Source organism: Dromaius novaehollandiae, chromosome 5 (assembly GCF_036370855.1).
Source record: "Dromaius novaehollandiae isolate bDroNov1 chromosome 5, bDroNov1.hap1, whole genome shotgun sequence".
Classification (NCBI taxonomy): Eukaryota; Metazoa; Chordata; class Aves; order Casuariiformes; family Dromaiidae; genus Dromaius; species Dromaius novaehollandiae.
In genome coordinates this window covers 65,442,238-65,469,200 of record NC_088102.1, presented here as the reverse complement: position 1 = coordinate 65,469,200, position 26,963 = coordinate 65,442,238, and the positions used below count along the sequence as shown (strand labels likewise).

Genomic DNA, 26,963 nt, shown 5'->3' with positions numbered 1-26,963 from the left:
TGTATCCACCCTTTTCCTCTCCCAGTAAAAAAGCACCTCTCTGTGCTGCTAGACTAACCTGTCTTTTTCCCAACAGAAGTTGCTTGTAGGAAATCTGCCATATTGGAGTCCCTTTGCATGGTGACACGCTCCTTTGAAATACTTGCTGGAGAAAGCATCCCTGAATTTGTGGAGAAGCCTCATCCAGCAACAGCACCTGAGGGTGAGAAACAACCATGTCTGGTGAAAGCCAGTAACTGACCGCATTTTCAAATGCGTCTAGGCATATTCACCCATCTCAGGCAAGAAAATACGGTCTGCCACCTTCTACAACTGGAATACTGGTAGATAAAAATGCAGGCAAACACCGGTTACCTGTATCTTTCCCCACTGTTTTTAGAGATTTGTCTTGTACCAGTCAAAATCAATAGGAAAGCTGCTGCTCATTTTAGCTGCTAGAGACCAGTACTTACTGATCCAAATATAGCAGACCTTGTTTATGCAAAACTCCTGATCGAATGATTTGACTGAAGCTGGAATAATATGACCTTTAATACATTAGTAAATAAGCTCTCCCATCATGTGTAATCTCTCCCATATTGAGAGATCTGGGACTGTCTGATGTGACAGAAAGATCATGAGAGTCTTCATTATATATCATAAAAAATCACAAATGCTCCTTTATGATGTGCAGAGCACTTTTAATGAACAAATTTTATTCTAGAGTGATATCCATAATGGAAGTCAAGTGGCAATAAGTACAGTAAGTAAATAAAGTAAGGTTAATATTTCCTCTATAAAGCAGACAGGAAAAGAAACTGCATTTAAAATAATCCTAAATAGAGAAAGTATGTAACAGCCCCTCATTCCATTTCATTCATTCATTTGTTCCAATGTTTCTTCTTGAATTTTAGGAGATAAAGCAATATTCCAAGCTAAAGTGAAAGGTAACCCAAAGCTTAATGTAACATGGAGAAGAGAGAGTGGGATACCAGTAAAAGAAGGGTCCAGATGTTTTTTTTTTACAGTATCAATAATGAGTATATGGTGAAGGTAACACTCCTTTTTTTTCTTGGCGTTAGCTCATAATTTTTTATTCCCACAATAAAAACTAAAAAAGAAAAACTTAAGCACTATAGTATTCCTCAGCAGCAACAAAAATATTCTGGTTTGTACAGTACTGCACTTTCAAATACTGTTGTATGTTTGCAGGGTGGCATTTCCATTCAACTGAAGAGCATAAGGGCAAGGAGCATTCTCTTTGTTACTTGGTTTTACGGTGTTTAGTATAGTGAGGCCTTAATGCCTCTTGTGTGCCATTCAAATAAAATTAATGCTAAATCTTGATAATTTGTACTATTACTCAGGACATGTGCTAGTTCAGCCCTGTTTAATTTGTGAAGTCCCATGGCTGCAAAAATTCTGCCCTTGCCTTCTTTTTTCTGTTCTGTTCCTTGTTTCCCATGCTCTGTCCCCTTTGCCTCCTCTCCCCTTAATTCTTAAGCCACTCTAATTCACCTCTTCTCTCAAGACAGTACTTTGTTTAGAAGTCTGCTGGCCAGCACAGGTCAAACTGCCTTTTTCTTTCCCTACAAAACTCCAGAGCCTCAAGTCCAACAGCTTCCATTCACCCTCTTCTGGACTCTGTATTGCTCATGCAGTTCAGAAGTGATACTCACTTTCAGTGCAGAACACCAAAATAAAAGGATGCTTCTGGGGAGAAATGTGGCTTTGTTTTGCTATCTTAGGCCAAGAATGGACTTGATCCAAAGTACATCACTGTCAGTAGGAATGCTTCTGTTTGTTTCTGGGGCTTTGGAGAGGGCTGCGAGGGATCTTTAGGGAGGAGGGAATGTAGGACTGGGCCCTGAGTTTCTGCTCTCAGCGATTCTGGGTTTTCAACAGGGCCATTCTGTTAATGAATGAAAAAAATACTGGCTTAAACAAATAAAAGGGGGATTTCACTAATACATTTTTCCCCCTAACCTATCTGGAGCCTTTTCTGGTTATTTTATTTTCTTTTTTCTTTCAAGCTTGAATGCCTCTCCTCATACAATGCCAATAACTACAAGTGCATAGTTTCCAGTACCCATGCCGATGCCATCTACACACCCTGATCACGACTGAAAGCAAGTGTCAGGGGTTTGGCTTGATTAGTAACGAGGCTTGGAAGGTTAGACAAAATGGACTGTCTGTGCAGGTCAGGTCTGCTGCAACTGGAGCAGGGTAAAAGAATCTACCTTTTCCATCCAGTGCAGTGCATATGCTCTGAATCACATACCATAATAGCAGCTGCCCATTGCTCAGTTGGCATATCTTCCCTCTTTGCAAGTCGCAGAGAAAGACTAGGGCCTGCATTTAAATTAGATTCCTTACTTTTTTTTGTGCCCATTTGAAGCCCATGAAGCAGATCAGTGGAAGTTAGAACTTTTGAATCCATGGGGCATGAGGATGTAAATGACTTGTAGGAAGTGATATTGGGAGTGTGTGAAGTCACTAAATTACCTTTGCATTTTTTCACCAGTTGAAGAAAAGTTGGATTTCAAAAAAAAAATGCTTAAGAAGAGGTGGGACTGTTTGTTTCCTGGATTATGTCAGAACAATGAGCTAATTCTAAGTCCTCATTTCTTAGAGCAGAGTCACACTTTCAGTACCAATAACACAGACCACTGCTTCTGACTGTCAATATTGCAGTGCCATAGGCAGCCTCAATTCTAAAGTCAGTCTTCATTTTCCCATAGGCATTAGCACCACAGCAAATTCCCAGCCAGTTTGTCTGGCAGACATGGTGGTGGAAAGGAATTCCGTGATCCCTTTTCCCAGAAGTGATGCTTTGAAGGAGGCACTGAAAAGGCTGGCCATGTTGTCTGAAGCTAGAAGAGCTTCTCTGGAACCGTATGGATGTTCCTTCCAAGAGGGGCCAAGTTACATCCAAAGCTGTAGAAGGGGGAGTTGCTTGCTTTGAAATGCAGCATGAATTACCTCTGAGATGTGTATGCACAGGAGACCTCCAGCACCAAAGAAGAACATAAAGAAGGTAGCTGATGAGAAAGAAACGTTGGAGATCCTTTCTGAAGTGCCAAAGAAGAACTATGAGAAGATCTGCATGGAGAATGGCTACACCGATTTCCTTGTGCTCCTCAAAAAGATGAAAGAGATGGAGAAGAAAGTGAAGACTGAGGTTGGTGAGACTGTCTGCTTTCAGGACACTTGGAACATATGTTTCCATTTACACTTTTTGCTTTTCTGTCCACACTGAATAACTGTCCTCTATGTAAAAGTCCACAACAGGTAACGGCCTACAGTGTCTGTCACAGTACCCAAAGGTTTTGACAGATGAAAGACCACATCCACAAAGATAGTTTGCAGGGGAGGCAGATCAACATCCCAGGTAGGGTACAAAACAATGTTTTTGCAGCTGGACTTTCCTAGTGGGACTTTCAAAGGAGCATGAAGGAATCACGGCAGATCTCAGTGAGGTAAAAATGTCTTTAGAACGTCTCTGCAAATAATGCCTGTAGGAAGAATTCTCGACATAGATTAAATCTATATGAAGTTCGGTTTGTCCTGCCTGACTGCACTGTTACTCTTTGCTGTATTAGAGTAGAATCCTAATACTTTAGCCAAGGTATTCAGTACAGTAGGCATTGCTTTGGACAAACAGTGATAAAAGTTATTGCCTGCCCAGGAATTTTATAGTCCAAAGAAGTGAGGCAAACATAGAATTTACTGATATTTGTATTCTGCAGGTGGACAACTGATAGAAAGATTCAGTAGCTTGTCCCAGAATACAGCAGTAGATTCCCCATGCTAGGAAGTGAACTAAATCTCTAAAATCTCCAGTATTCCTCTTACGTTTCCCAACAGCAGAACTTCTGAAGTATCTGGAACACAGCGACAATACTGCATTTGAGTATCAAAAGTGGCAAGGATGGTGAACATAGGCAATATTAACAAAAACTGATTGTATTAATGGGATGAGTTAGTCCATCTAGCGGGAGCTGTGAGATAGTGCATGGATTGTTGATTTATTCTTCACTAAATGGTCTTGCAGGCAGGCAGAATTCTGAAGCCCCTTGAGGACACTGAAGTTGAAGTAGATGCCACTGCTGTGTTTAATGCCATTCTGGAACTGAAGGACCCCAGCATTAAAATGACCTGCTATAAGGTAGCTTCCCTCATTTCTCTTTGGGTGAAAAAGGGCAGTGGAAGTAAGACCTAGTCTACCTGCATGAAGTAAGAAAGAATAGTCTTATTGCACTGTACCTTAGTGCGTGAAGGAGGCTATTTGGGTGGACATGATCCAACAGGAGGACTGAAGAATTAGGGCTCATTTGTCTTGATAAAAGACACAAGGCATTAGGTATCTGAGAAGAAATCCCTTCAACTCCTAGTCCCTTCATTTATGATTATGATTTATCGCTTTATCCAATTCATGCCCGTGAATTGTCCATTTGCCATTTCAAACTGCCAGTGCTTCCTTGCTTTCTGTCCATGTGTCATGATAGGCTTAATCCATTTGTTTGGATATGATCTGTGCAAAATCACAGTACACTCAATATCCAAATGAGAACTAAAGCTAAAACAAGATACTGGATTCTGGAACACTTTCTCGCATTGAAAGGGAATGTTATTTTGGAAGTAATTCTACTCTTGCATTTGAGACAGTAGTTGAAATAAAGCACATAGGAACACTGCAACCAGGATCTAATCCCGAGAAAGGACTGTCATATGAGATCCTTTTTAAATGGTTTTGACCAGTATAACCTGTAATATACAGGATACTTGTCAGGCTACTGGATAGGTGTACAGCTATACTGGAGACTTTTTCAGTCTCTGACAGGCTGACTAGCCTGGGCAAAGCATCATTGCTAACAATGGTTTGTTGATTTCCTACCAAAAAGGAGACAAATAAGATTAAACTGTGTTCACTATGCCAACCCCCTGCTGGCTTTACACGTCCTTTAAACTGAGCACTGTGTTGTGCTTTCTGTCCCCCCCGTGCAAAAGCAGCATGTTTTCAAAGCTGCAAGTATTCTGCTTACTAGGGGGAAAGAGCCTTTGTGTTCCATATATTCCATGGGAAAATACGATATGAAGCAGATTGGTAAGAACTATATATATATGCTGTACATTGCCAACATGAATGAAAAAGACCTGGGCACCTACAGTCGTCTTGTGGCTGACAAGAAAATGTCTGCTGTGTCGAGAGTGATAGGTAACATTTATTTTGGGATATGAGGTTCTCTGTAGCATGACAAAGTCTACAGACAAAAATTTGAGAGTCGAGGTTGGTGGTCCAAGCTGCAGTCTGCTTTCTTTTCTTAAATATCTTTGCAGCATTCATGACTCACTGGCCTTCTTAGGATCAAACAGAAATCTAGCATTGTGCAAGTCATAAACCAACCCACAATTACCAGAGCACCCATGTGAAAACACCTTTCATGAGAGAGCAGATTTCAGCTTGAAGCCTGGTTATTACACATAATAAGCCAAATTCCCCGCTGACATCAGTATGGCAAGGCTGTGAGTCGCTACTGAATTTGGATTGGTTTTAATGGAAAAGATGGGAATGATAAAAATGAACCTTGTCACTGTCCTTTTAGTACAAGTGAGCTTTGCTTAAACAATGTTACAGGACACGGGGGTGAGTAGATGGGCCTGCATAATGAAACCCATCTTTTTTCCACTTCACATGCTTTCTGCAACCAACGAAGTATGTGATTGCTGTTCGAAAGAGAATCAGCCACATTATATACAGCAATCTTGCCTTAAGTCAGTGGTAAGTAAAAGTGATGCTACCCATCTGCCTTATCTTCCAACTTTTACTGCAGTAGAACCATCTTTTGAAGATGTTTCCAGAAGTACCATTTTTCATTATAGTGCTTATCTTTTGTGCTACTTGGGGTTGAACGGACTGTTTAGTAGATTGGTGGTATGGTAGATTGCATTACTTAAGCCAAGGAGGGATCCTGTGCCAGGCACTGCAGCACTCTTGACGGATAATGCAGAAAGATGTCAGTCCTCTTTTTGCTTGCAAAATGGTTCCAGGTATGCTTGCAGATCTCATCTGCAATGGCTTGAAGCCATTTACTTTACAATGACCTAGAGTAACGAGGAGAGAAAAAAAAATGGCACTAAGGCAGAAGAACTAAATGGAAAAATGGGGTGTCTGTTGATAATCAGCTTTGTAGGAATACTTACAGCTTTGACTGGACATTAAGAGCTGTAGTTAGCTCAGTTTCCTCTGAAGCTGATCTTTCTGCTACCACTCAGGAAAGAAATCAGAATGACTTCACTGAGGTGTTGCTATTTAGCGTAGGGAAATCTGAGATTAGCAACCAGGCAAAACAGAATGAACGTTTGTGTTTTTCCTATGACAGCACATGAGCCCCTAACATTTTTGACAGAACTGAAACCACTGAAAGTGACAGAAAGGCAGGCAGCACTGTTTGAAATCGCCTGTCCAAAAAAAGTGCCAAACTTCACCTGGAAGTTCAATAAGGAGGAGTTGAGCGGGGTGATAAGTACAAGATCATCACATCTGATGATAGATTAACTTTCACTTTGAAAATGAAGGGTTTTCTGTCCAATGACCTTGGGGAAGTCAGTGCTGAGGCTGGAGATACAGTGCGGAAAGCTCCACTCGTAAGATCAGCTTCACTGATCTTAAGTAATGCAGGGAAAGCATCTTTAGGCAAATCAAACACAGAATATTAGTGTTTGAGCTGCAAAATCCATAGAGCCAAAGCACAAAGCCCTGGAGCTTGGGCTGAAAGAACTGGCAGCTTATAGCAGTAGCCCTCATAAGGCTACTCTGTGGGCCTACAAGTAGAGGGGTGCCAAGACCTGATTTTTATTCTGGAACTAAAGTCCCAAGCATGGAATCTGTCCTGCATAGGGACCCATGTTACACCCTGCGGAGGCAAAGCCTCCTGCTTTGGTTTCTAAGGTGCTTGCTGGTATGTGCCATTTCTGGTTGCCAACCCCTTCCCTTGCTCCTTTTCCAAGGGATTCCGATTAAGTTCATCACCAATCTCAAGAACTTCCAAAGGAAAGAGAAGGGAAAAGCCTGCCTGGAGTGCAAGCTGACTTCTAAAGACATCACCCTGAACTGGATGAAGAATGGGCAGGTGATTGAGAGGTCTCCTAAGTATAGCATGAACCGTGAATGGAAGACAGCAGAGGTTATCACTGATGATGCTGAGCTGGGTGACTCAGGAGATTACACAGTGTTTGTTATGCAAGACGATCCTAATGAGTATTACAGCAATGCCGATGTAACTGTGAAAGGTAAGTGTGATTGGCTCAAGGGAAGAAAAGGAGGAGGAATAGTAGTTATTACGCTGTTCCTTGTTGCAGAGAAGCCATGGTGCTTTGCTGCTACAGCCAGGGACCTGATGTGAGGTAACGCTACTGTGCAGTGTATTTATTGTTTAGCATGGAATAAACCATTTGTGCCCATCTTCATAGCATGGAGATAACAATTAAAGACTTTCCTTTGCTGCAAAAAGTGGTAGAAGCATAAAGTAGTAAATCTTCCATTTAAGTTCTTGTACCCACCACCTAAACCAGTCTAGTCAAGTATCATGTTTTTTACTTTAATCAGAGTTGTCATTATAAATTCTTATCCTGATTCTTTAAAGCAACCAGTGGGACATTTGCAGCCTGCTGAGGATTAGCAGCACAATGTGAGGTTGTTGGTACAGTAAATATTTAATATCGTATTTGTTGTATGAATTAATTTCACAGTAGAATTATTGATGCTGTAAACTTTTATCTAGGTACTTTATAGAAAGACATAGGTCTGTCAAGAGGAAAAAGGTCAGCAAGTTTAGCATCATGCTCTCAGCATGTCAGAGGTCAGAGAAAAATTTCAACGTTACAGTGTGGATTTTAGCGGCTGTTATTATTTGAGATGACTTTTGTTAGATGTGGGCCAGATTTGAAGTATGCCCCGGTGCCTACCGTGAAAAATACAGCATTTTAAGAACATTTTAGAATGAGCAGCTTAGAGAGTGCATAAAATAATACTAGCTTTTCCTTCACAGGTTCAGGAACAACTGAACATTCAGTTTGTAGGATGGTACAGAAGAAAATCTGGGGGCTAAAAGCTCAGCTGTGAGGTGATCAGGCAGATTTTAGGCAGAGCCTTACATGGAGGATTGAGCTGCCCTGGTGCCCACCCCTGACATCCGTCTCTGTGAGGCTGGCCTCTTCCTAATAGCCATGCATTTTCTGTGCCAGATGATGTCCCATGAACCCTGTCCTGGCTCAGGTACAGGCTTCGGTGGAGGTCACTGTGTTAGTTGCATTTTGGCTGTGTATTTCTTGTTTTTGCTTTCCCACAAAGGCCAGAAGAAAGGAGCAGTTTCCTAGTGGCATCCCTAGCCTTGGGCTTTCCAGGTGTGCAGCCTGGAAGAGTCTGGAGCTGGGGTTTAGTGTGGCTGAGTATGGGCAGGGAAGCCCTGGCTCCCAGAGGATGGGTATTAGGCCTGGTATGTGAGTGCCCTCTGTGGGCCACGGCCAGGATGGGCTGAAGGGACGGTGTGGGGCAGGAACCTTCTCTGACCTCCTTTCTGGGGAGGAAATCATTTCCGCAGCACAGGAAACCTAGAAAGCCACAGTGGATCTGCCTCTCCCTGCAGTGGTCCACAGGTCTCCCACTGACTCCTGTGCACAGGGGAATAGCAATCTGGTGTTTCACTTACAGGATTCTCATACCGCTGTGTAGAGTTCAGGTATCGTGACAAATACTACATAGGCAACAGGAGAAGGGTTCAGATGGTTTGATGGTTCATCTGGACCAGCTAATGATCTGGAGCAGTGCCAAGAAGCTCTTTTCTGCTTGGGCTTTTGGGTTCCTAGAGCTGCTGTCCTTCCATTAGATACCCATAAAGAAGGGTAAAAGCTACTTAAGAACAGTGTTTCTCCTTCCACCCTTCCTTCCATGATATCCAATTCCCCAACCAGAGATAAGGGCTTGCGTGATGAAGGTCTATGCCATTTTGTTAGGAGGTTCCCCTGCCATTAAATGCCTCCCTTGGTGTTTAAGTGCTTATTCCACAATCATTCTACACAGTGTTTCTGCTCACAGGCTTCCGATGGGATTTCTTTCAGAGAGATTTGCCACCATAAAGAGTGGTACGTCCAGTGTTCATGCTCCACCTGGGGGTCCTGCTGAGCTCTCTGTTGTCCTGGATGATAAGAAGGTGGAGGGGATATGCCTCAAGGATGACAAAGAGGTAACATGCCCATGGTATTATCAGTATAGTGAAAGGCTGCAAAACCTAGTGGGAGGGTTTCCTGAACAGCTGTGGTGGGATTTGGCCTGCTCATAGTAAAGGGCTTTTTACTATAGGGGCAGACAGATTGACAAGAACTGGTCTAATCCTTCTTAGGTTAATGCAGCCTCAGTCCTACTAAGTTTTGGCTTTGGATCTTGGCTTGTTCAGAATTCCCCTTCCTAGTCTCCTGTCGAGATGCTTTCCACATTTGCTAACCCATTTTCTCAGCCTGTGGACTCTCATTCTTTCCCGCAAGGTTGGCTTCTCACCATCCACCCTTCTCCCTCTCCCAGTCTCTGGTTTTCAAGGGCATCAGCAAACATATCCTTTGCACGCTGGTGCACACCCTTTGTTACATGCCATGTGGCTCTTCTAGGCTGATGCACAAATCACACTGTCCACCTAACCCCCGAATGTGTTTTGTCCATAGTTCACAAAACACTTTACCAGAGTAGGAGCTAGAAATCTTGACTCCTTAGTCGTCTTAGAGCAGGAAACTGATCAGAGGAATCAGGGACAGAGTGGGAGATGGTGTTTGTTGCGATGCAGGTTGTTTCCTGGCCCAGTCTTCTTTTCAGATTACAGACGTGAAAGGGTTCCATACAGTGAAGGAGGGAGCTGTCCACAAACTCACCACCGAAAAACAGGGAAGGAGCATGACAGGAGGTAGCTGTTCAGAGCCAAGGGGGCACAGTGAGGCAACAGTTGCCTTTGCAGGTAGCTACCCCTTGTCCTTATGCTGTTTAGTGGTGATACACCTGTATTTGCAGAATCAGTGCTTCACTAGGTCTCCTCACCTGGGTCTGTACCATCTTACAGATCTATCCACCTGCATGAGCAAAACCTTGTCCTTCTCCTTCTTCATTATTCAAGGGGAGAGAATTGAACATTCGTACTGGTTGATTTTAAGTGACTAAGCCTGGGTTTCTGTGTTTATAAATCAGTGATTGAGAATGTTGGCCTGAGACTTAACTTCCAATGTTGTTGTCATGAGCAAGAAGAAGAAACATCTTCTCTGAAATTACATATAGATATATAAATATGTATATTGCTTGCCTCTCGGCAGCCAGATGGCGCCAGATGGACTTTCAGACTCATCTGTAGCATGGAAATGAGCCCCTCTCTGTCTGTCCGCTGAATCAAGGCAACATGGATAGGTACTGCTGCCTAGACAGCAGGACAAATGCAGCAGTAAGAACCATTCATTCAGGATGCTGTGGCTGCAGCACTGCATATAGATTTATTCTGTATAAAAATCCATGCACAGCAAACTTTCACAGAATGGTTGGTTTTTTGTTTTTTTGGTTTTTTTGCATTGATTGCATTTGATCTAGGGAAGGTTGATTTTCTTGCATTCAAAAATATTTTTGACAGCCTTGTGAAGATTGTCATTTACAAACATACCCGTTGCATGACAAAAATAAAAGGAAAACCACCAAAAACACGTAGAAACCTGACTATTTTTCTTTCTTACGTGCAGGAAATCCTTATCATTTTCCTATATTACGCTGTAACAAGAGGGAGAGTTTTCTTTACAAGTAGTACCTAACTTTGATTCCATGATCTTTGTCACAATTGTATATATCCAAATGTGGCTTTGGGGAAGAACAGCACAAAATGCTTCCTCTCATGTCTTGCAAAACTTAGAAACTGCCTGGAATCAAATCTTCAGGTGCTGGGGATCTGAGGAGCTTTTTTGGCCTGCCATTTCCCAGAGGTCCTTCTGGGGCTGAGCTGAGCAATTAAAGGAGACCGGCCAGCTCCCTGTATGAGAAACAGAACTAAACTATCTGAATCAGAACACACCAAAGACTTTACAGAATTCTGATATTAAAAACATCGAGGAGTACATGTGAGGCCCAGCTCTAGACCACCTTTGCAGGGAACTCACAAACACATGACAAATGTCAAGCTATATTTGCAGCTGTAAGTGTCTTCTGTTCTTTCCAGATCCTCCTGTTACTGAAGAATTTGTCTGGGACCTTTTTGCTGCACACCCCGTTACTATGAGGGCTGGGCATACAGCAAATATCAAGTTGCCTTTCAAGGCAGAATCAGTGCCCAAAATCGTGTGGTTCAAAGATGGTATCGAGGTGACAGAAAGAGAAAGTGGTGATGGAGAAAGCCAGTGATTAGGCCTTACTCACAATCAAAAACTGTATGAGAGAAGACAGTGGAGCCCATATGCTGAAGCTGAAAAGTGACTGTGGCTCAGATTCTGCTAGTCTTTACCTCAGTGTTGTTGGTAGGTCCTAAATTAATCATTTTATAGCAGGTCAATCACTGGTCAATATGCTGGGTTACAGACGATGTAATCTAGACTTTCCCTTAAAAAAATCTTCAGTGGGACAGACAGCGAGTTATCAGTCAGTTTAGCTTTGCTGTAATCAGTAGAACTACACTGATTTACACCATGAGAGGATATGGCTCTCTAAATAATAACCCTCTGTGTCACTTTGGCTATTTCCTCATACTGCAGATAAACCAAACCCACCACAGGGGAAAGCAGAGTTCCTGGAACACACGGAAAATGCATTCAAATGAAATGGAAAGCACCCAAAGACAATGGAGAAAAGCGTGTGACTCACTTCATCATCGAGAGGAGGATGGCTGGGAAAAAATCTTGGATCAAAGTAGGGGAGGTGGGGAGCAAGTACACCATGTTTGCCGCAGATCAGGTGGAGGAAGGGAAAGCCTACCAATTCAGAATCCTTGCTGTCAACTCTGAGGACCTCAGTGAACCACTGGAAATAGAAGAAGTGTTTGCTGGAGAAGCCATTGGTAAGCACATGAGCATCTCAGGCCATCTATTTTTAATGTGGTTTCACAGTCCTGCTTCCCATCGTTTACGTCCTCTTTTGCCTTGCCAATCCCCTAAAGAGCACTGTCCCCTGTGCTTCAAGGGACAGATTCCAAGGACAGGAGCTTAGAAGCTGTTTTGTGCTTGGGTGATAGCCAGGATCAAACAAATAGCCAGGTCCTTTCACTGCAAGTGTTTGTGGACTTAGAAACCCCTCAACATGGACTGACCACGAGAGAGTACTGACTAACACACTGTTCTAGTGTCAGTTACATAAGCTCAGTAGAATACTGCAGAAATGAAAAGTAGCTTTCTCTGGAAAATATTGTGGGGGAGGAGAGAAGATTATGAAAAAGTGAATACTTAAAAACATTTTGTTTTGCAGCCAAAAAAGAAAACAAGTCAGCCAAAAACTAACTTGGTTGAAAAACACTGCTCAACTATGTCCAGGGAGTTTAAAGTTTGGGTACCTCTTGTTCCCAGTTTTTCTTTATGGACTAATTAAATTATATCTTCCAAGGCTCACAGTTTCCCCAGTACGAGAGCGTATCACAGCAGATAGAGTCCAAACAGAGAGTCTGGCCTATTAAAGCATTTGAGAAAGAAAATTTCCCAACTGAAGCACTATATATCAGTTGTCACCTAAAACTTTACATATTTTCGTTTTTGTCCAAACTTCCTATGGATTAGAGAAGGCGTTTCTGAGCATGTCTGTCATGCACTGCAGACAGAGTTCATTCCTGGAATAAACAAAAGGTATTAAAATGTTTACTTCCCTTTGTCATTTTAGAGTTTTAGATGGCAAAGAAAGAGTCTTTAGGAAAAAGATTGTGGCCATGAATAAGCCTAAATGTCCAAGTTACCCTCCTTGGCTTCTTGCTATACGTACATACATGTGTATAGATACATAGATACGCACACACGCACACACAGAGAAACACTTTGGAGTTAAAGAATTCTGACTGTGCTGTGCTAAATTCATTTTCATCTGTGTAGGCCTTCCTGGACAGGCATCTCAGCCTCAAGTTGCAGATAGCAGTAAAGAAGCTGTCACTATCACTGAACTCCCCAGCCCAGGATGGCAGCTCCCCAGTGCAAGGCTACATCATAGGAAGAAGGGCAGCAACATTTGGGTTCTGGTAACCAAGGACCCTGTCCAAGGTCAGACCAAGATTATTATCTGTTTTGTATAGGAAGAAGGAAGGTTTAGAGAGGCTTTGAATGTAAAGCCGAATATTGATTAATCAGGGAAATGCCATCATGGCATCCAAGAGCACCAGCAAGATACATATTTTGACATACACTGTCCAAAGTAAAAAGCTGAAAAGTCCACTTTTCTAAGCTGAAGTAGAAACGGTGGATGCTCACAAGTACAGTGTGCAAGTAAGACAGCAGAACACTCAGCACCACTGAAAGTCAGGTCATTTTTTATTTAGGTACCTACCTATGGATTTGGGTGCCTGTTTTCAGGCACTTATGTTTTCACATTTCTTCTTAGCTAAATTTGACTTGCTTTTCCCTGGCTCAAACCAGAACAGAATTAAACAAGTGACTGATTTTGTTGTATCCATCAGATAGCAACCATATGATCTATGCTTAGCACAGCTTGTATAACACATGGGAGTGTTCATATCATCAGCAGCATCTGACTAACAAGACTTTTGCTTTTCCTCTTCTGTTAATATTTTAGTTCTTTCTTGGAATCTTTCCACTGTCTCATTCCAAATGTTGGACTTTCATATTAATTAAGTTACAATCCACTATTCAAAAATAACTTTTTTAAAGTATCAACAATACTCACGATGAATGATGGAAATAGTTTTAAGAATAAATTATTCAGTTCCTGAGGTTTTGTTTAAAATTGAATAGAGGATGAAACTTGCCTGAAATTTGTCTTCTGAAAAGCTTGGTCACTCTGAGTTTATTGCTTCATGGGAATTCCCATTAAAGTCAGTGGGGTAATACATGAAGACAGTTTTCCTCAGCATGTATGAAGACACCATGCTATGGACCATAATTTAGTGGAAAGCATTATAATGGCAAATGTATACATTTTTTCTTATATTATAGATATTCAGACAAATTCCATCCCCTTCTTCATACCTTGGGGAGAGATGTGAAGATGAGGCAGACCACTGCAGAAGCGCAGGCTAGACCTAATTATGGGGCTCCCTGAACATGCATTCATGTTGTTCTCTAGGAAGGTGTGCATGAGCTGAAATTTCCTCATGGTTTGTCTCAGTCCAGAAGCAATTTAAAAAAAAAAAAAAAAGTGATCACTCAGGAATGCTTTTATGTGTGATTAGAGATCTGTATCATTGTGACATTTGTCTCTCCAGGTACCAAATTCAAAGCAGATGGTTTGCTGGAGGATACAGAATGAGTTCTGTGTGATGGCGGTGAACCACGCAGGCCCTGGACATCCCAGTGTATCCTCAAGTTCTGTTGTTGCAAAGGATCCCATCAGTATGTTTCTTTCACTGTTTGTCTGGTTTTTGTAAATATGGATGGTATGACTGGACCGATGCATTTACAACTGAAGTCTGAGGGAATGTGGCAAATTCTAGCCTGACTCAACATAATGAACTGCATCGTGTTTACAGCTTAACTAAAGGCTAAGGAAGGTCTTAATACCTGTAACTATAGATATAATTATATCATAAGTTCCCGAAAGTGCGACATTATTCACATAAGATGTATAGTTATTAAGATAAGGACATAGTAAGGAATTTCCCTCTGAGGCAGTTGCGTATGTGCAAACAGCAAACAGAAATCAACATGATAAAGGTGCTATGAGGTCTAGATTACTTGAGGTTCACATATAGTTTGCCAGAAGCCATAATGCAGTGATTGCACAAAAAAGAAAATATTTTGTTATACAACATGTCACTATGCTCCCTGCAGCAGTTCCCCACCAATCCTAATAAAAGAAGGGAGATTTCTTGCAGAATTTATGGAAGTTGTCTATATCCTGGCTTTTAAGACTAGATTTTTAACTAGAAAAAATTTGTGTCTGATTCTGGACTGATGAAAATCACAGCCAAACTCCAAAGGATTACAGTAGCCTCAGAAATGCTGAGATAGCAAATTTTATTTTGTACCAGTTACAGACAATTCTTACTCCATATGGCCATATAACTAATGCATTTTAAAACCAGAATGCTGTCAGAAGCAATCAATAAATAGCTTAAGCTACTGATGGTAAGGAATCTTGTAATTGTTATAAGAGTGGGCCTCAGTAGCTGCACATAATTTAGAAAAAATAATTTGGCCAAGTGTGTAAGCCAGTATAACTAGGAAAAAAAAAGAATTCTTCAGCTTGTATGTAGTAGATGAGAGCCTTGAGGTTAAATGGTTACTCAGATGAGAAAGCATTCAGGTTCCTCTAAATCAGAATACAACACAAAAACAAGTTAAAGCCTGAAGCTATGATTCTCCTCCTACTTGAAGACTTGCATTATTCCACATTAAGCCTAGGAGAATATGTACTGTCCATTTGCACCATATTCCTCATGGCCCTGTGTCCTCATATAAGTATTTCTGTAAAAGTCATTAGCATCACATTTGTCACACCATGCTGCATTGGTTCACTTAATTCTTTTTTTACTTTTTTTTTTTTTTTTTTTTTGCTTTGGCATTTTAGCTGAGACTTTCAGAGCAGAATATGGATTTGGATACCCAACTCCCTATTCATTTGATTCAAAATGTACAGGTATTTTTGAACATCCTATCTTTTGCTCTTCTGGAGTCCTAACTAGACTGCTGCACGGTGGACCTAAAGAGCAGAAAGCAAGATCTGTATTTTCAAAAATGACTGTTCATGAGGGGTGCATTAATTTCTGGCTACATAAGCTTGAAGATCATTAACAGGATATTGCAAGCCAGTAAACAAATCCACTAGTCTAAGCAGTCCAGATAGCACCTGGACATTTGACACAGGACTGTAAGAAGAACGATTTATTAAACAAGAAGAGACGCAAGACACTCAAAGCCATATAAGACACATTATATATGTATATGTATGTATACTCTGGAGAGCTCAAAAAGTAGCTAGGAAGAGGTGCAAACAAACTGTTAATGCATAGACACCTCTCCCAAACATATGTGGAGGATGAGGGGTGGTCAGTGCTCACAGAAGGTACCCTTTCCAACCTTAATTCAGATGGTCCCAGGTCAAAAGCTGCTAGAACTTTTCTTAAGTGGCCAGCCTTTTAACAGGGTCTACATATTTGTGCAGCCATTTTAGGAACTGTGTTCTCTGTTGTACAGAATTTGCTGAGGTCCTTCCACCCCAAAAACTTGCAGGTTGGGCATTTTGAAATAGGGACAGCTAACCCCTGTTCTTCACACATGCAGACATAGGCCTGAAAATGGACCTGGTGCTTGGAGGAAGCACCTGGTGCTTGGATGAAGTGTGTACAGTAGTGTGTCACAGTTCTCCTACTGCCTCAGAGCCTCCAGGACTGGTGAAGGGTCTCTACATGGTTGATTCTTCCGACTCCAGCATTTCCTTAGCCTGGGAGGAGCCAGACCAAGGAGATGTGCCCTCAGGATACATACTAGAGATGTGTCAAGATCCCAATCTCTGGTATCAGTTACACTGTGGGAAGCCTGCAGGAGAGGCAGAAATACATTCTTCCAAATCTGAGCTGTGAATGAAGCTGATGTGGGATAAACAGTGGAGTTACAGGAAGGAATTCTAGCAATGCCATCTCCAGGTAAGACCTGCAGTATCCTTCCAACTTGAACTCCCATCTCTCACCTCTTTAAAGGCTTTCAGTTCTTTTCTGTGTGTTTTTTTTTAATAGGCATCATTTCGCAAAGTGTTATCAAATTCATCTTTCACAAAGGAACATTCAGTATCACAGCTCAGCTTCTTTTGCTGAGAGGAGATGGAGAGCAACACAAGCTCTGCAGTCCCTGAGCCAAACTAAAATCATTCTGTCATCCTTCTAGCTAGGGCTGAGCTGTGTCCTGAACAGGTATTCTAGGTATAATGGAAGCTGTTTACTCCACTGTTGACCTCCTACATTAGGCATGTGATTACAGAGGTCATTGCTGGAAAATTCTCTCCATTTTTGTCATGGATGCTGTTGTCTGAGGATGGATTAGGTGTGTAGATATTACAGTAAAAAAATGCCATTTGTTGTAAAAACAGTGGTACTGAGGCAGGATTAGAGTTCTTTCAGGTGCTTGGCTTGAATGAAATGAACAGTCAGGTGCCACTGTGCTAAACTTGGAATGGTGTTATCAGGGGTTATGCTCCAAAGATACTGATTATGTCTTCATAATAAAGGTATCATGACTGTTCATGAAATCCCTAGCTTATTATTCAAGGTAGCAAATTATTTAAATCTTTATTGTTTAGGACTTTACAAGAACTTAGTTATTAATTAGGAAATTCAGGCTTTTTATGTCTAGGATGCTGCCAGGTGACAAAGCGTGGTGCTGACTGCCCTAAGTAGCAGTAGCAAGGGGAGAGATACAATTCATGAGTCGTGCTATGTAACACTGATTTCTGTAGGGCAGAAGAACATTCAGGCTTGTCTAAGGAACTCTCAGAAGACAACACCCATGTGACCAATACAAAAAGAAATTGTTTCTCTTCCCGTTTTGGAACTACAAACCAGTCCGTGCAACAGACCTCTTTGTTACCACATCTCCAAATAGGGAAACACGAAACAAATCCTAGAGAGACTGCAGGCTCTGAACAAACTTCTCTGGTGTGGAATGGCATCAGGCAGTGCTGTGCTGAATATGGTAAGTTTCATAGGAAATAAACATAATATGAAATTGCTTATGGCTGAAGGTGGACAGTAATACTAAAATCAGCTGATGAGGCATTAAAGTTGCCCATTCGAATTCTTTTTTTTTGTTTGTTTTCCTTCACTTTTTGTATGAACAATTTTCAAGTGGTCTTGTTCCACCACCTTCCTCATCGGCAATTGGGTTGAATAGGTGCTTGCCACTAAGCTGTTGATTGCTGAAGCATGAATTTTTCTCTTCTGATGGTACAGCTATTAGCAAAAGGGCTGGTGAAGTTGCTGTCAGCCCACTGCAACCCTTACACTTACTGCCTTCTGCTGAAATGGTTCCAGAGTTTCTTCCACTCTCAGTCATTTACTTCTCTAAGCTTGACTCAAGTGGCAGACTAAAGGGGAATGCCTTCACTTTTCTGTGTGCTCTCTAATTTGGGGTTTTTTTCACCTCTCTTTTTCTCTTGTGTTTTTCTTTTAGCCTCTTCCTAGGTTTGATCTGACTGCAAGTCTAAAGAGCCACATAGTGGTTCATGCTGGGACAGCACTATGCATTCATATATCTTTCTCCGTCAGTATCTCTGTTGCCCTGTCACAGGAGAAATCCTGCATTTATAATTTTCTTGGGGGCCAGGTGCAATACAGCTATAGGCTAGGGAGGTTGCGGATGTCCTTTGGCCTTTTTCACATGAGCTGTCGCTTTGTTTTAAAAGAGGTTGGCTATGGGAAAAAAAACATTAGCGCTTTAGATTCATGAAGACCCACATAACTGCTCACTATTTTTAGAGCTAGATTTTTTTGTAAGCATCCCCGGTGGTGGATAGGATGGAGGGACTTCTGTGAATGCATGTTTGTCAGCTGCATGACGCAGCCCTCTGCAGGCTGGAGCAAGTGTTCAGCAAACCACAAAACATGTCAGTAAGCTCTCTGGTTTATCCTGAGCAGCAGAATTTTACAAGCATGGCTCCTGCTAACTGAAGTGGAATCATTCCTGATTTACCCTTGCAATCAGGCTGTAAAAGCAAAGCTTGAGGTCCTGATGCTGTGCTTTCTGAGATGCAGTTTCTGTTATCAAGGATGCTGAGTTGGTCTCAAGGACAAGTACCTCTAAGGACAATTTGTGATTTCCATTTTCTAAGGTCCTCACCATAAGCCTAGACTTCCACAAGAACAAAATCAACCCCAGTGTAAGAAAGTATCCCCACATCTCTTTTGTCCTCTCCCTTTCTTTTGGAAAAGGTAAGTTTCCAATGCATCAGTGCCTTCTTGGCACTCTCAGTTTAAACTGTACAAGTTTAGCTCTACCACACCAGTCATTTTTCCTCAGCTTTCAAAATGATCAAATTGATGAACTGTAGCATAAGGTTATGTGACATCTCACAGCCAATCCAGCACAATGCACTTTGCTGGGGACAAAGCCTGTGTGCCATTGCCCAGTAGCTGCCAAGCTGGCCTGACATTGCCTTTACAGCTTGAAGAAGTCTAGGAGTGGCGTCCTTTAAATATTTTTCTGCTCTCAGGGTGATCATGTACAAGCAGCTTGTGCAGACACAGGTGTCCTTTCTGTGCTCAAAGACATCATGGTCTTCACGGTCTGTTTTCATGGTCTGTTTCTGCTGCCACCCAGGCCAGCAAGCAGAATGTTAGGATTTCATGTTTGCCTTGGGCAGGGCTCCCCACCACCAGCAGTGACCTGGCAAAAAGGTGGCATACCAACAAAAGGGAGAGAGAGCATCACAAAGGGCAACTCCTAGTTCCTTACCCACAGCACCAAACAATTTGATTCTGTACCATTCATCCTCAAGAATGATTACAGAGAAGCACATTACAACATTCAAGTGCAAGTTGCAGGTACAGTATAGAGCAAACGTGAGCTGCTCAGTCACCCTAGGTGCAGACAGAGCTACTCAGCTGTTGGAAATTTCACACAATTTCTGCATCAATAGTGGGCTTCAGAAGGTTGTTTTTTTCTTGAAAAACAACTCCATACATGCACACACCATATCCAAAAGAAGCCACAGGAACAATCTGAAATTTATGTTTCAAGTCAGGAGAGAATGACTCGCTGGTCACAAAGGATTTTCCTACCTCTTGTCACTGGATTTCCCAAGTCCATTTTTTGTACTAGCTTACAGCCAGAGCCAGATAGCTGAGCCAAGCAGGGGAGCAGCATGGTTCAGACCTGACGGATAAGGAAAGTACTGCCGGGGCTTTCCTGACTGTGTCCAATATGGACAGAAAGGGTGAAGCAATTACTGCTCCAAACATCCCCAAATGCTGCCTTGTTTCTCATCCCACGTTTGACTGGGCACGTCACCATAAGAATACTAAATGTGTCTGTCCCCTCAGCAGCCTGGTGGGCTCGTTTCCTTTGCATTTGGGTCTGTAAGAGCCAAGCAGAGGCAGGCTACCTTGCTCCTTAGAGAGACTTACTACTATACTGATCGGCTGGAAGTTAGAGACCTTTGCTGTGTATTTTCTATGTGTCATTTCTTCACAGAGAGAGTGCTCTTCAAAATTAACAGCCTTATTTTTTCATCAGAAGGGAATTTCACACATAGAGAAAACTATTCTTCAGGTTCCTCAGCTTAGAAAAAAATCAAGGGAAAGAGTACTTTACAAGACACACAAGGACTTGGGAAGGGAGGAGCTGAAGTGAAAAATACTGGCCCTTAGAAAATGAGAGAGGGAAGGTCCAAAACAGAGGAAACCAATACTTAAACATGCTCATTAATTCTTAGATTTTCTGTGACCAACCACTAATCTGCAGCTGGTTGAGGAAGTCCCAAACACCATGACCCTAAAATGGAATCACAGCCTAGATGTAGAAGATGAGCAGACTTTTTACGTTATCCTGAAACGTGATGCTAGTGCTGCCACGTGGTTTGCAGCTGCAGAGAAGGTCTACAGCAATAAATACGCTGTCACAGGCCTGCTCCCAGGGATGAAGTACTTCTTCCGAGTCATTGCCCACAGTGACATTGGGGACGGCAGTGCTCTGGATTCAGAGGAGCCATGGTACATCTCCAAAGAGAAGGGTAAGCATGAAAAGATATGCCAGTACTGGAGGAAGAAGGGTGCTCCTATACGCAAAGCCATGGACTAAGGTCATACTTCCTCTGTGGCCTTGGGCAAATCACTGGACTATTCTGCAGCACAGTTGCCTGCCTGAGGAACAGACACAAATGGACATCCTGTCCATTTGGTGGGAATCTCTTCAGGACCTGGCTGCCTTTTACTGTGTATATGCACAGCACATTACATAGTGGTTCATATAGATGTCATTTAAGTTCAATTTCAAGACAGTAGGGGCCGTCCATGTGAAGAGAGGGCGATGTTGTGTCTTGACATAACAAAACATTGGCTTTACGAGTCATTTGTCTTGTAGCTTGTTTCTAGTCTGACTGGGAATTGTTTACAAAATGAAGAGCAGAAAAATCTACAAGGTATAGGAGACTTTGTGACTGTCCTTCTGAGCCATAAGCTGTGAATGTACCTAAATGCACATTAGATAAAACTCTCAGTGGTCATCCCATCAGGTAAGTGTCTTGTCCTTCTTTGTCCAGTTGCTCCCTGCTTAGGCCTAGTCAATAATAAGGATGTCTCATTAGAAGCAGTCTCAAAGAAAACCAAATAAGCCCCAGCTCATCAAATTAAAACTTCTGCCTAGTTTGCCAGTTTGGGGCAAATCAGAATCCAGTTCATCTGAGTAGTTAGAGCCAAGCCAAATTTTTCCGCTTGGCCTATTTTGATTTCCTCTACCTAGGTGTGTTACCTCTGTTAGGTAGCTTTTCAAGTTTGAAGTAATTTCAGGAAATTCTGTGACGTAAGCCCATATAAAAACGTAGTGGATAGTGGGAAAAGCTAGGTTGTCTGTGTGTTGCGTTACATCCCCTTGATAACAACCTGTGCATCTTCAGGCAGGACACAAGCAGATGTGAACTGATTACCTGTTCTTCATTCTAAATGGCAAGTCACAAGATTTATTTGCACAACCTTGGGAGATGGTGGGAAAAAAACCTCCGAAGGATAAGGAGGGTATGCAGCTATTTTCTGAGAATGAGGTCTCAATGTTTGCCCTACAGTACTACATTTAGGATCCAGAGGATTTACATGATGAGACTCTATGCCAGTGCAAGAGGAGATAGAGACTTGCCAAAATGTCTGTAAACAGATGGTGAAAAATGTGACGCTGTTTTGCAGTGGACACTGGAAAAATTGCTTGTGCATGTCCCCATAGCATTCTGTAGACTAATAATGCCTCAGAGCAACCCCAGCAGAGCAATATCCCTTCCTTTCCAAGATCACCTTCTTTGGTTTATAATTGGGTGTAATTTAATCATACATTTCTAAAGCACCTTGAGAGCCAAATATCCCAAAGCACTTTACAGTTTAATGGCATTAGCAAGAGAAAGCATCAATGTATCCCTGTGGAGCAAAAACCCAACACCTTATTTACAGACTGAGGAACAAAGAAATTAATTGCTTGCCTGCAGCTGCATAGCAAGTTAATGGAAGAAGGAGATTTCTGATTCCTTCTTTTCATGCTTTTCAGTTTGCATTTGTTTCCCTGGGGGATAGGTATGCTGGTCAGATGCTGAGATTAATGCAGTGCTGCTTATTCCTTCTTCCTCTGTGAGTGTTCTGTGGTGGGAAAAATGGCCCAGGGCAGGAACTGTCATACCCAGGTTCTTCAGATCTATACTAGTGCAGGAGAAGACTCCTTGTCCTGTTGGGGCTGGCTGTGTATGTGGGTTGGACACTTCTACGGTGCAAAACAGCCCATAGTGACTCTGTGTCCTTGGCGGAGCGTTTTGGTTTCAAGATGAATGGGTGTCCCCAGGAGGGCTGGCTCCATGCCCCCCCACCGCTGAAGAACCACACCAAGAGCCACAGCGACGACTGCAGCATGACCTGTGCTTTTGTCAGCAACCCCTGCACAACAGTGACCCTATACAAGGGCAACGTTAACATCATGTCCAACTCCAGGTTGTGGTACAACTCAGCAAGCCATGTCTGCACACTCAATCCCACCTTGCAGTTCCAGGGACAGCAGCGAACACACCATCACCGTTGAGAACAAGCTAGGAAAAGAGAAATGCAGCTACAAGCTCACTGTCTATATGGTAAGTCAGATTGGCAGCAGCTGTGGTTCCTGGGGGTGATATTCTGCAGGTTGAATAGCTCTAAATTTCAGGTCTATGAGTATGGTTTGCACCCTGCTATTTTCCAAGACAGACACACTTACCAGGCTGGCCTTGTGGACCATACTTCTCTGGGCCAGTTTGGCTCTCATGCCTGCCCAAAGAGGAAGCAGTTGTTCAGTCCATAGGTACTGCAGCTGGAGCTGCAAGGGCCACAGTTTGTAAGGACTTGTTTTCACATCTGAAAACAGGTCTTACTCTGACTTTGTCTTCCCCTGAAGTCACTGAGACTTGCCTTCAGTTGCCTGAAAGCAGAATCAGATCCCTTAAAATGGTGCATTGTGGCTAGCAAGTCTCAAGAATCCCCCTAGATGGCCATTTCTCAGTCTCTAACCAGGTTTGCCCCTGCACCCATGGCAACCTCGCACCTTCAAGCAGTCAACTGATGTGTTCTGACAACAGCTTTGTGCTTTTTTCACATATACTGCAGACACCATGCTATGTAAATCTGTTCTCTTCCTTTGTGAAATAGGATTTTGCCAACGCTGTATGAACGGTCGTAAAAATTTCCAAGACAAAAAGGATGGGGAAAAAAAATTAGACTTACATATTCCTCCTCCCCCCGCCTTTTTTCCATGCCAGAAGCTCCCATATGGTGGGTTTAAATCGGACTGTAACACAGTAGCCTGGTTCCAACTGGCTTGGATTGATCCTGTAATGTGGACAAGACACCTGGCCTCCCCATGTCATGATTCCCAAACTTAAAACTTGCAGATTGGTCTTGGGATATATATGGCAGTGCTTTGAAAAATCTGCTGTATCCTGAGAGTTGTAGCAGCCCCTGGTAAGTTCACCCTACTTATAACTAACCAGGAAGCCATCAAGGTTAAACATCTGAGGGAGAATTCTCCATCCTTTTGTCTGATGTGAAACTGAAGTTTCCCCAGTTTTCTCTTTCTCCAAGCACAGACTTTGGTGCCTCAGGGTCTGTTGTTGTTCTCTTAAAGGAAACAAAAGGGACATCCTGCCAGGCACAGCTTGAAATGAAACTGATACAGCACCAATAATGAGCGGCTATGTTTGGAAGGATCTTTTAGGGTTATTTCTGTCTGTGATCATTGCTTCTGCTGACAACTGCTGAGGCCACTGCTCTGGAGGGTTCAGTCCTTTCTGCCACAGCAGCTAATGCAGAAGTAGTTCAGTGTGGCTCACTGCAGGGAAAGGATATGCACACCGCGCCCCCTGCTCTAACGTTCAAGCAGTCTCGTCTGTCTTTGTGTGTAGGATATACTCAAGGCAGTTTTTTAACTGAAGTTAGCCATCACTGATGTAAAAGACTAATTCATTACTAGTTTTTAAGATTACTTGGTATTATTTGTTCTCACACTTCCTATGCTCCCTGACACACTCTTCCCTGAAGCCACAATTTAAAACCAGGGCTAACAGCTGGAGCAGTTTCTTAGTCTCCAAAATCAAAGGGAGCTTTCCCTGGCCTGCTGCCACTGTACTCTTCCCCAGCTGGGCTTCCACAAGAGGCATCGTGGCAGTCCTGCTGCCTAGGCACTGCCTCAGCCCCCAGGCTCAGGAAGGGTAGGTAACTCTAAGGGGCAGGAGAACAACTTTCTATCCCCCTGGAGATCTGATTGCTGGGTAGGACTTACCTTCTGCCTTCCCACACAGAGCTTGTTGAAGTAAGAATAAACCTTATTCAAAGAAGCCTTTTTCTAAGCAGCAGTGGTTAAAGAGTAAGGGTTGCAGAAGTACTATGTGGGTGAGGTGCTAATTTGTATTCAGATGCCTTAATAGTCCCTTATGGTGCCTGTTAGCAATCAGAGTTTGTTTCTGGGCCCCTCCTGCAGTCTCTCCTTGCCTTGATTTCTAGGTAGGCTCTAGAGGAGGGTCTCTCTGCAGCTGGGGGTATTTGCAACTGAGTGAGGTGGGGAGAGATGTACCAAAAGGAAAAAAGGTATGATAAAACTGATTTTAGGAGATGAGAGTTTTGCTTCAAATTGAGCTTAGCCATGGGTTTACTGTAGATCTGAGGAACTGTGTGCAAATTACTAATTCTGGATAGCTGTGCAGGAGTCTCAGCTGCTGATTTTTATATTTACTCTATAGGAGCTGGACCTCTGTTTCTCAAAAAACTGTCTCCTCTTCTCCTAAGGTATCCTATTCTGTCTCTTCCCTTCATGGAAGAACATTCAAATTCCTCTGTTTAGCCATGTTTTCAGTTTTACTCCTTCTGTCAAAAACAAATAGGGTATGTCCCCACATCTATGAAACATAGCATCTTCCCTGCTGTTTTAGTTCAGAAGGGGTGAATCTCATTTTCCTTATGCTTAGAGGTGGCATGGTGCAGAGGACACAAAGCCTATTAGACCCAGAGCAACTCGTTCAGAACAGTAATGAACTGAACAAGGGAAATGAGAATGGAAATGGGAACTCCCAAACTTGACTGCTCATTTCCTATGAAAACTGACCAGACAGCACTCTTCCTTTATACAGTGAACGATAAAACATTTTAGGCAGCACTTTCTAAGAGTTAAAGTAAGAACATAGGGTTGATGGCAGTGACACTTCTCTTTTTTTTCCTCTCTCTTGGGAAAAGGATGGTAAAAGGCTCCTGGACACTGACAGAAAGTTTGCAGAAGTCAAAGCACATAATGTAATTAGTAGAACCAGCTCTGCCTGGCCCAACATGCAGAACAGCGTCAGTGTGTCTGTGTAGTTTGACTTTGCTTGCGTGGCTCAAAATGACACTGCCCCTCGTTTCTGTAATAGGCAGTTAAACCAGATGGTGACGTGTGGGGCCTCTGCTAAGCAGGGGCAGTTCGGATGGTTCGGTACTTCCTCCCTCTGAGTGGTGGTTTCAACCACCAGTGGGCATGTGAAAGGTGATATTTCTGCAAATGTATCTTAACAATAAAAGGAGGCAAAGATTGCTGTTCTCTCTTTTATATCAGTTTGCTTCTGCACTGTTAAGTGAGAATCCTGTTTCTGAGTTCAGGAGAAGAGCTAGATTCTGCTTCATTTGCCATGTCCCCAGATAGCCCAGCAGGACCTCCATGATTATCTAGGCTTCCTTGTTGCAGATTGTATATAAACATACAGAAAGCCGTAATCTGAAGTACTTGCATCCTTGCAATACCAAGAAAGTAAATACTGTTTTTCAAGGCTTTGCAAATGAGGGAGTCACTGTGTGAAAGAGCTGGTCATGGAATACAAAACTTCTGAGATCCAGAGGGTCCAGTAACTTCATTGCTGATGATTTTTTTTCTTTTGATGCTGATGTGAATCCTTCTGGGAACCTGTTGTAGAATAAGAACATGGCAGCAACCAATCACATGCACTTAGAGAATTATTTTGGCATGTTTATTCCACCTGTAGCTAGGAAGGAGGAGTGGGGAAATGGGATGCTCCTCCCAGTAGACCTCTAAGTTACTGAAATAAATTTTTAAAGACAGAATTAAAGAAGTTGGAAAGAAACACCTGCTTTTCCCTCTTATGATCTCTCTGGGCTGCTTTGAGAACAGTTTGGTAGTATTCCTGCCTGATACTGCTTCATTTTCACATCTGGAACCACTCCATGTGGGAAGGGGAGTAAGGAAGAATCTCTGCTCAGCTTGTGAGCAGATTCATTTAATGAACTAGGAGCTCTTACACACTCTGAACTTCTGTGTAATAAATCCTTGAAACCTGTTCCACTGGTGACAGATGGCCTGGTTCAGGATTAATTAAATCAAATAGCTGTGCCACTGCATCAAACACAGCTGAAGAATCTTGCATCAGATCCTCAGAGAAAAATGCTAATGCTACCCCACTTTTCCCCCCTGGAAATTTTGAAGGGCGGAGAGGAACTTAGCCATTTGTCTGGGGTTTCTGGGCAGCAAGCAGCCTTTTCAGAGCGATCCTTTAAAGCAAGCCGCCCTCTTCCTGGAAGAGTGGACAAACGGCTGTTGTACGTGGGACTGGCTATAGCAGTGAGGGGTGAGCGCTT

The 26,963-nt window shown here is 42.6% G+C and overlaps 1 protein-coding gene across 1 annotated transcript; it reads left to right on the top strand.

Moving 5' to 3' along the window:
* Nucleotides 1-57: 57 nt before the first annotated feature.
* IGSF22 (immunoglobulin superfamily member 22) lies at nucleotides 58-26,021 on the top strand (the record flags this gene model as incomplete). Its single annotated transcript, XM_064513189.1, is given in 30 exon segments — nucleotides 58-202; nucleotides 894-991; nucleotides 994-1,032; nucleotides 2,013-2,121; nucleotides 2,510-2,546; nucleotides 2,983-3,160; nucleotides 4,034-4,184; nucleotides 5,036-5,197; nucleotides 6,363-6,491; nucleotides 6,494-6,652; nucleotides 6,991-7,272; nucleotides 9,100-9,224; nucleotides 9,845-9,932; nucleotides 11,217-11,367; nucleotides 11,369-11,511; nucleotides 11,746-11,784; nucleotides 11,787-12,047; nucleotides 13,063-13,126; nucleotides 13,128-13,171; nucleotides 13,174-13,227; nucleotides 14,406-14,445; nucleotides 14,447-14,532; nucleotides 16,519-16,630; nucleotides 16,632-16,698; nucleotides 16,700-16,784; nucleotides 18,305-18,393; nucleotides 19,493-19,673; nucleotides 20,564-20,925; nucleotides 22,531-22,847; nucleotides 22,849-26,021. Coding segments are annotated over 30 exon segments (3,936 nt in total), but the record flags the coding sequence as incomplete, so codon positions are not given.
* Between the last annotated feature and the right edge of the window lie 942 nt (nucleotides 26,022-26,963).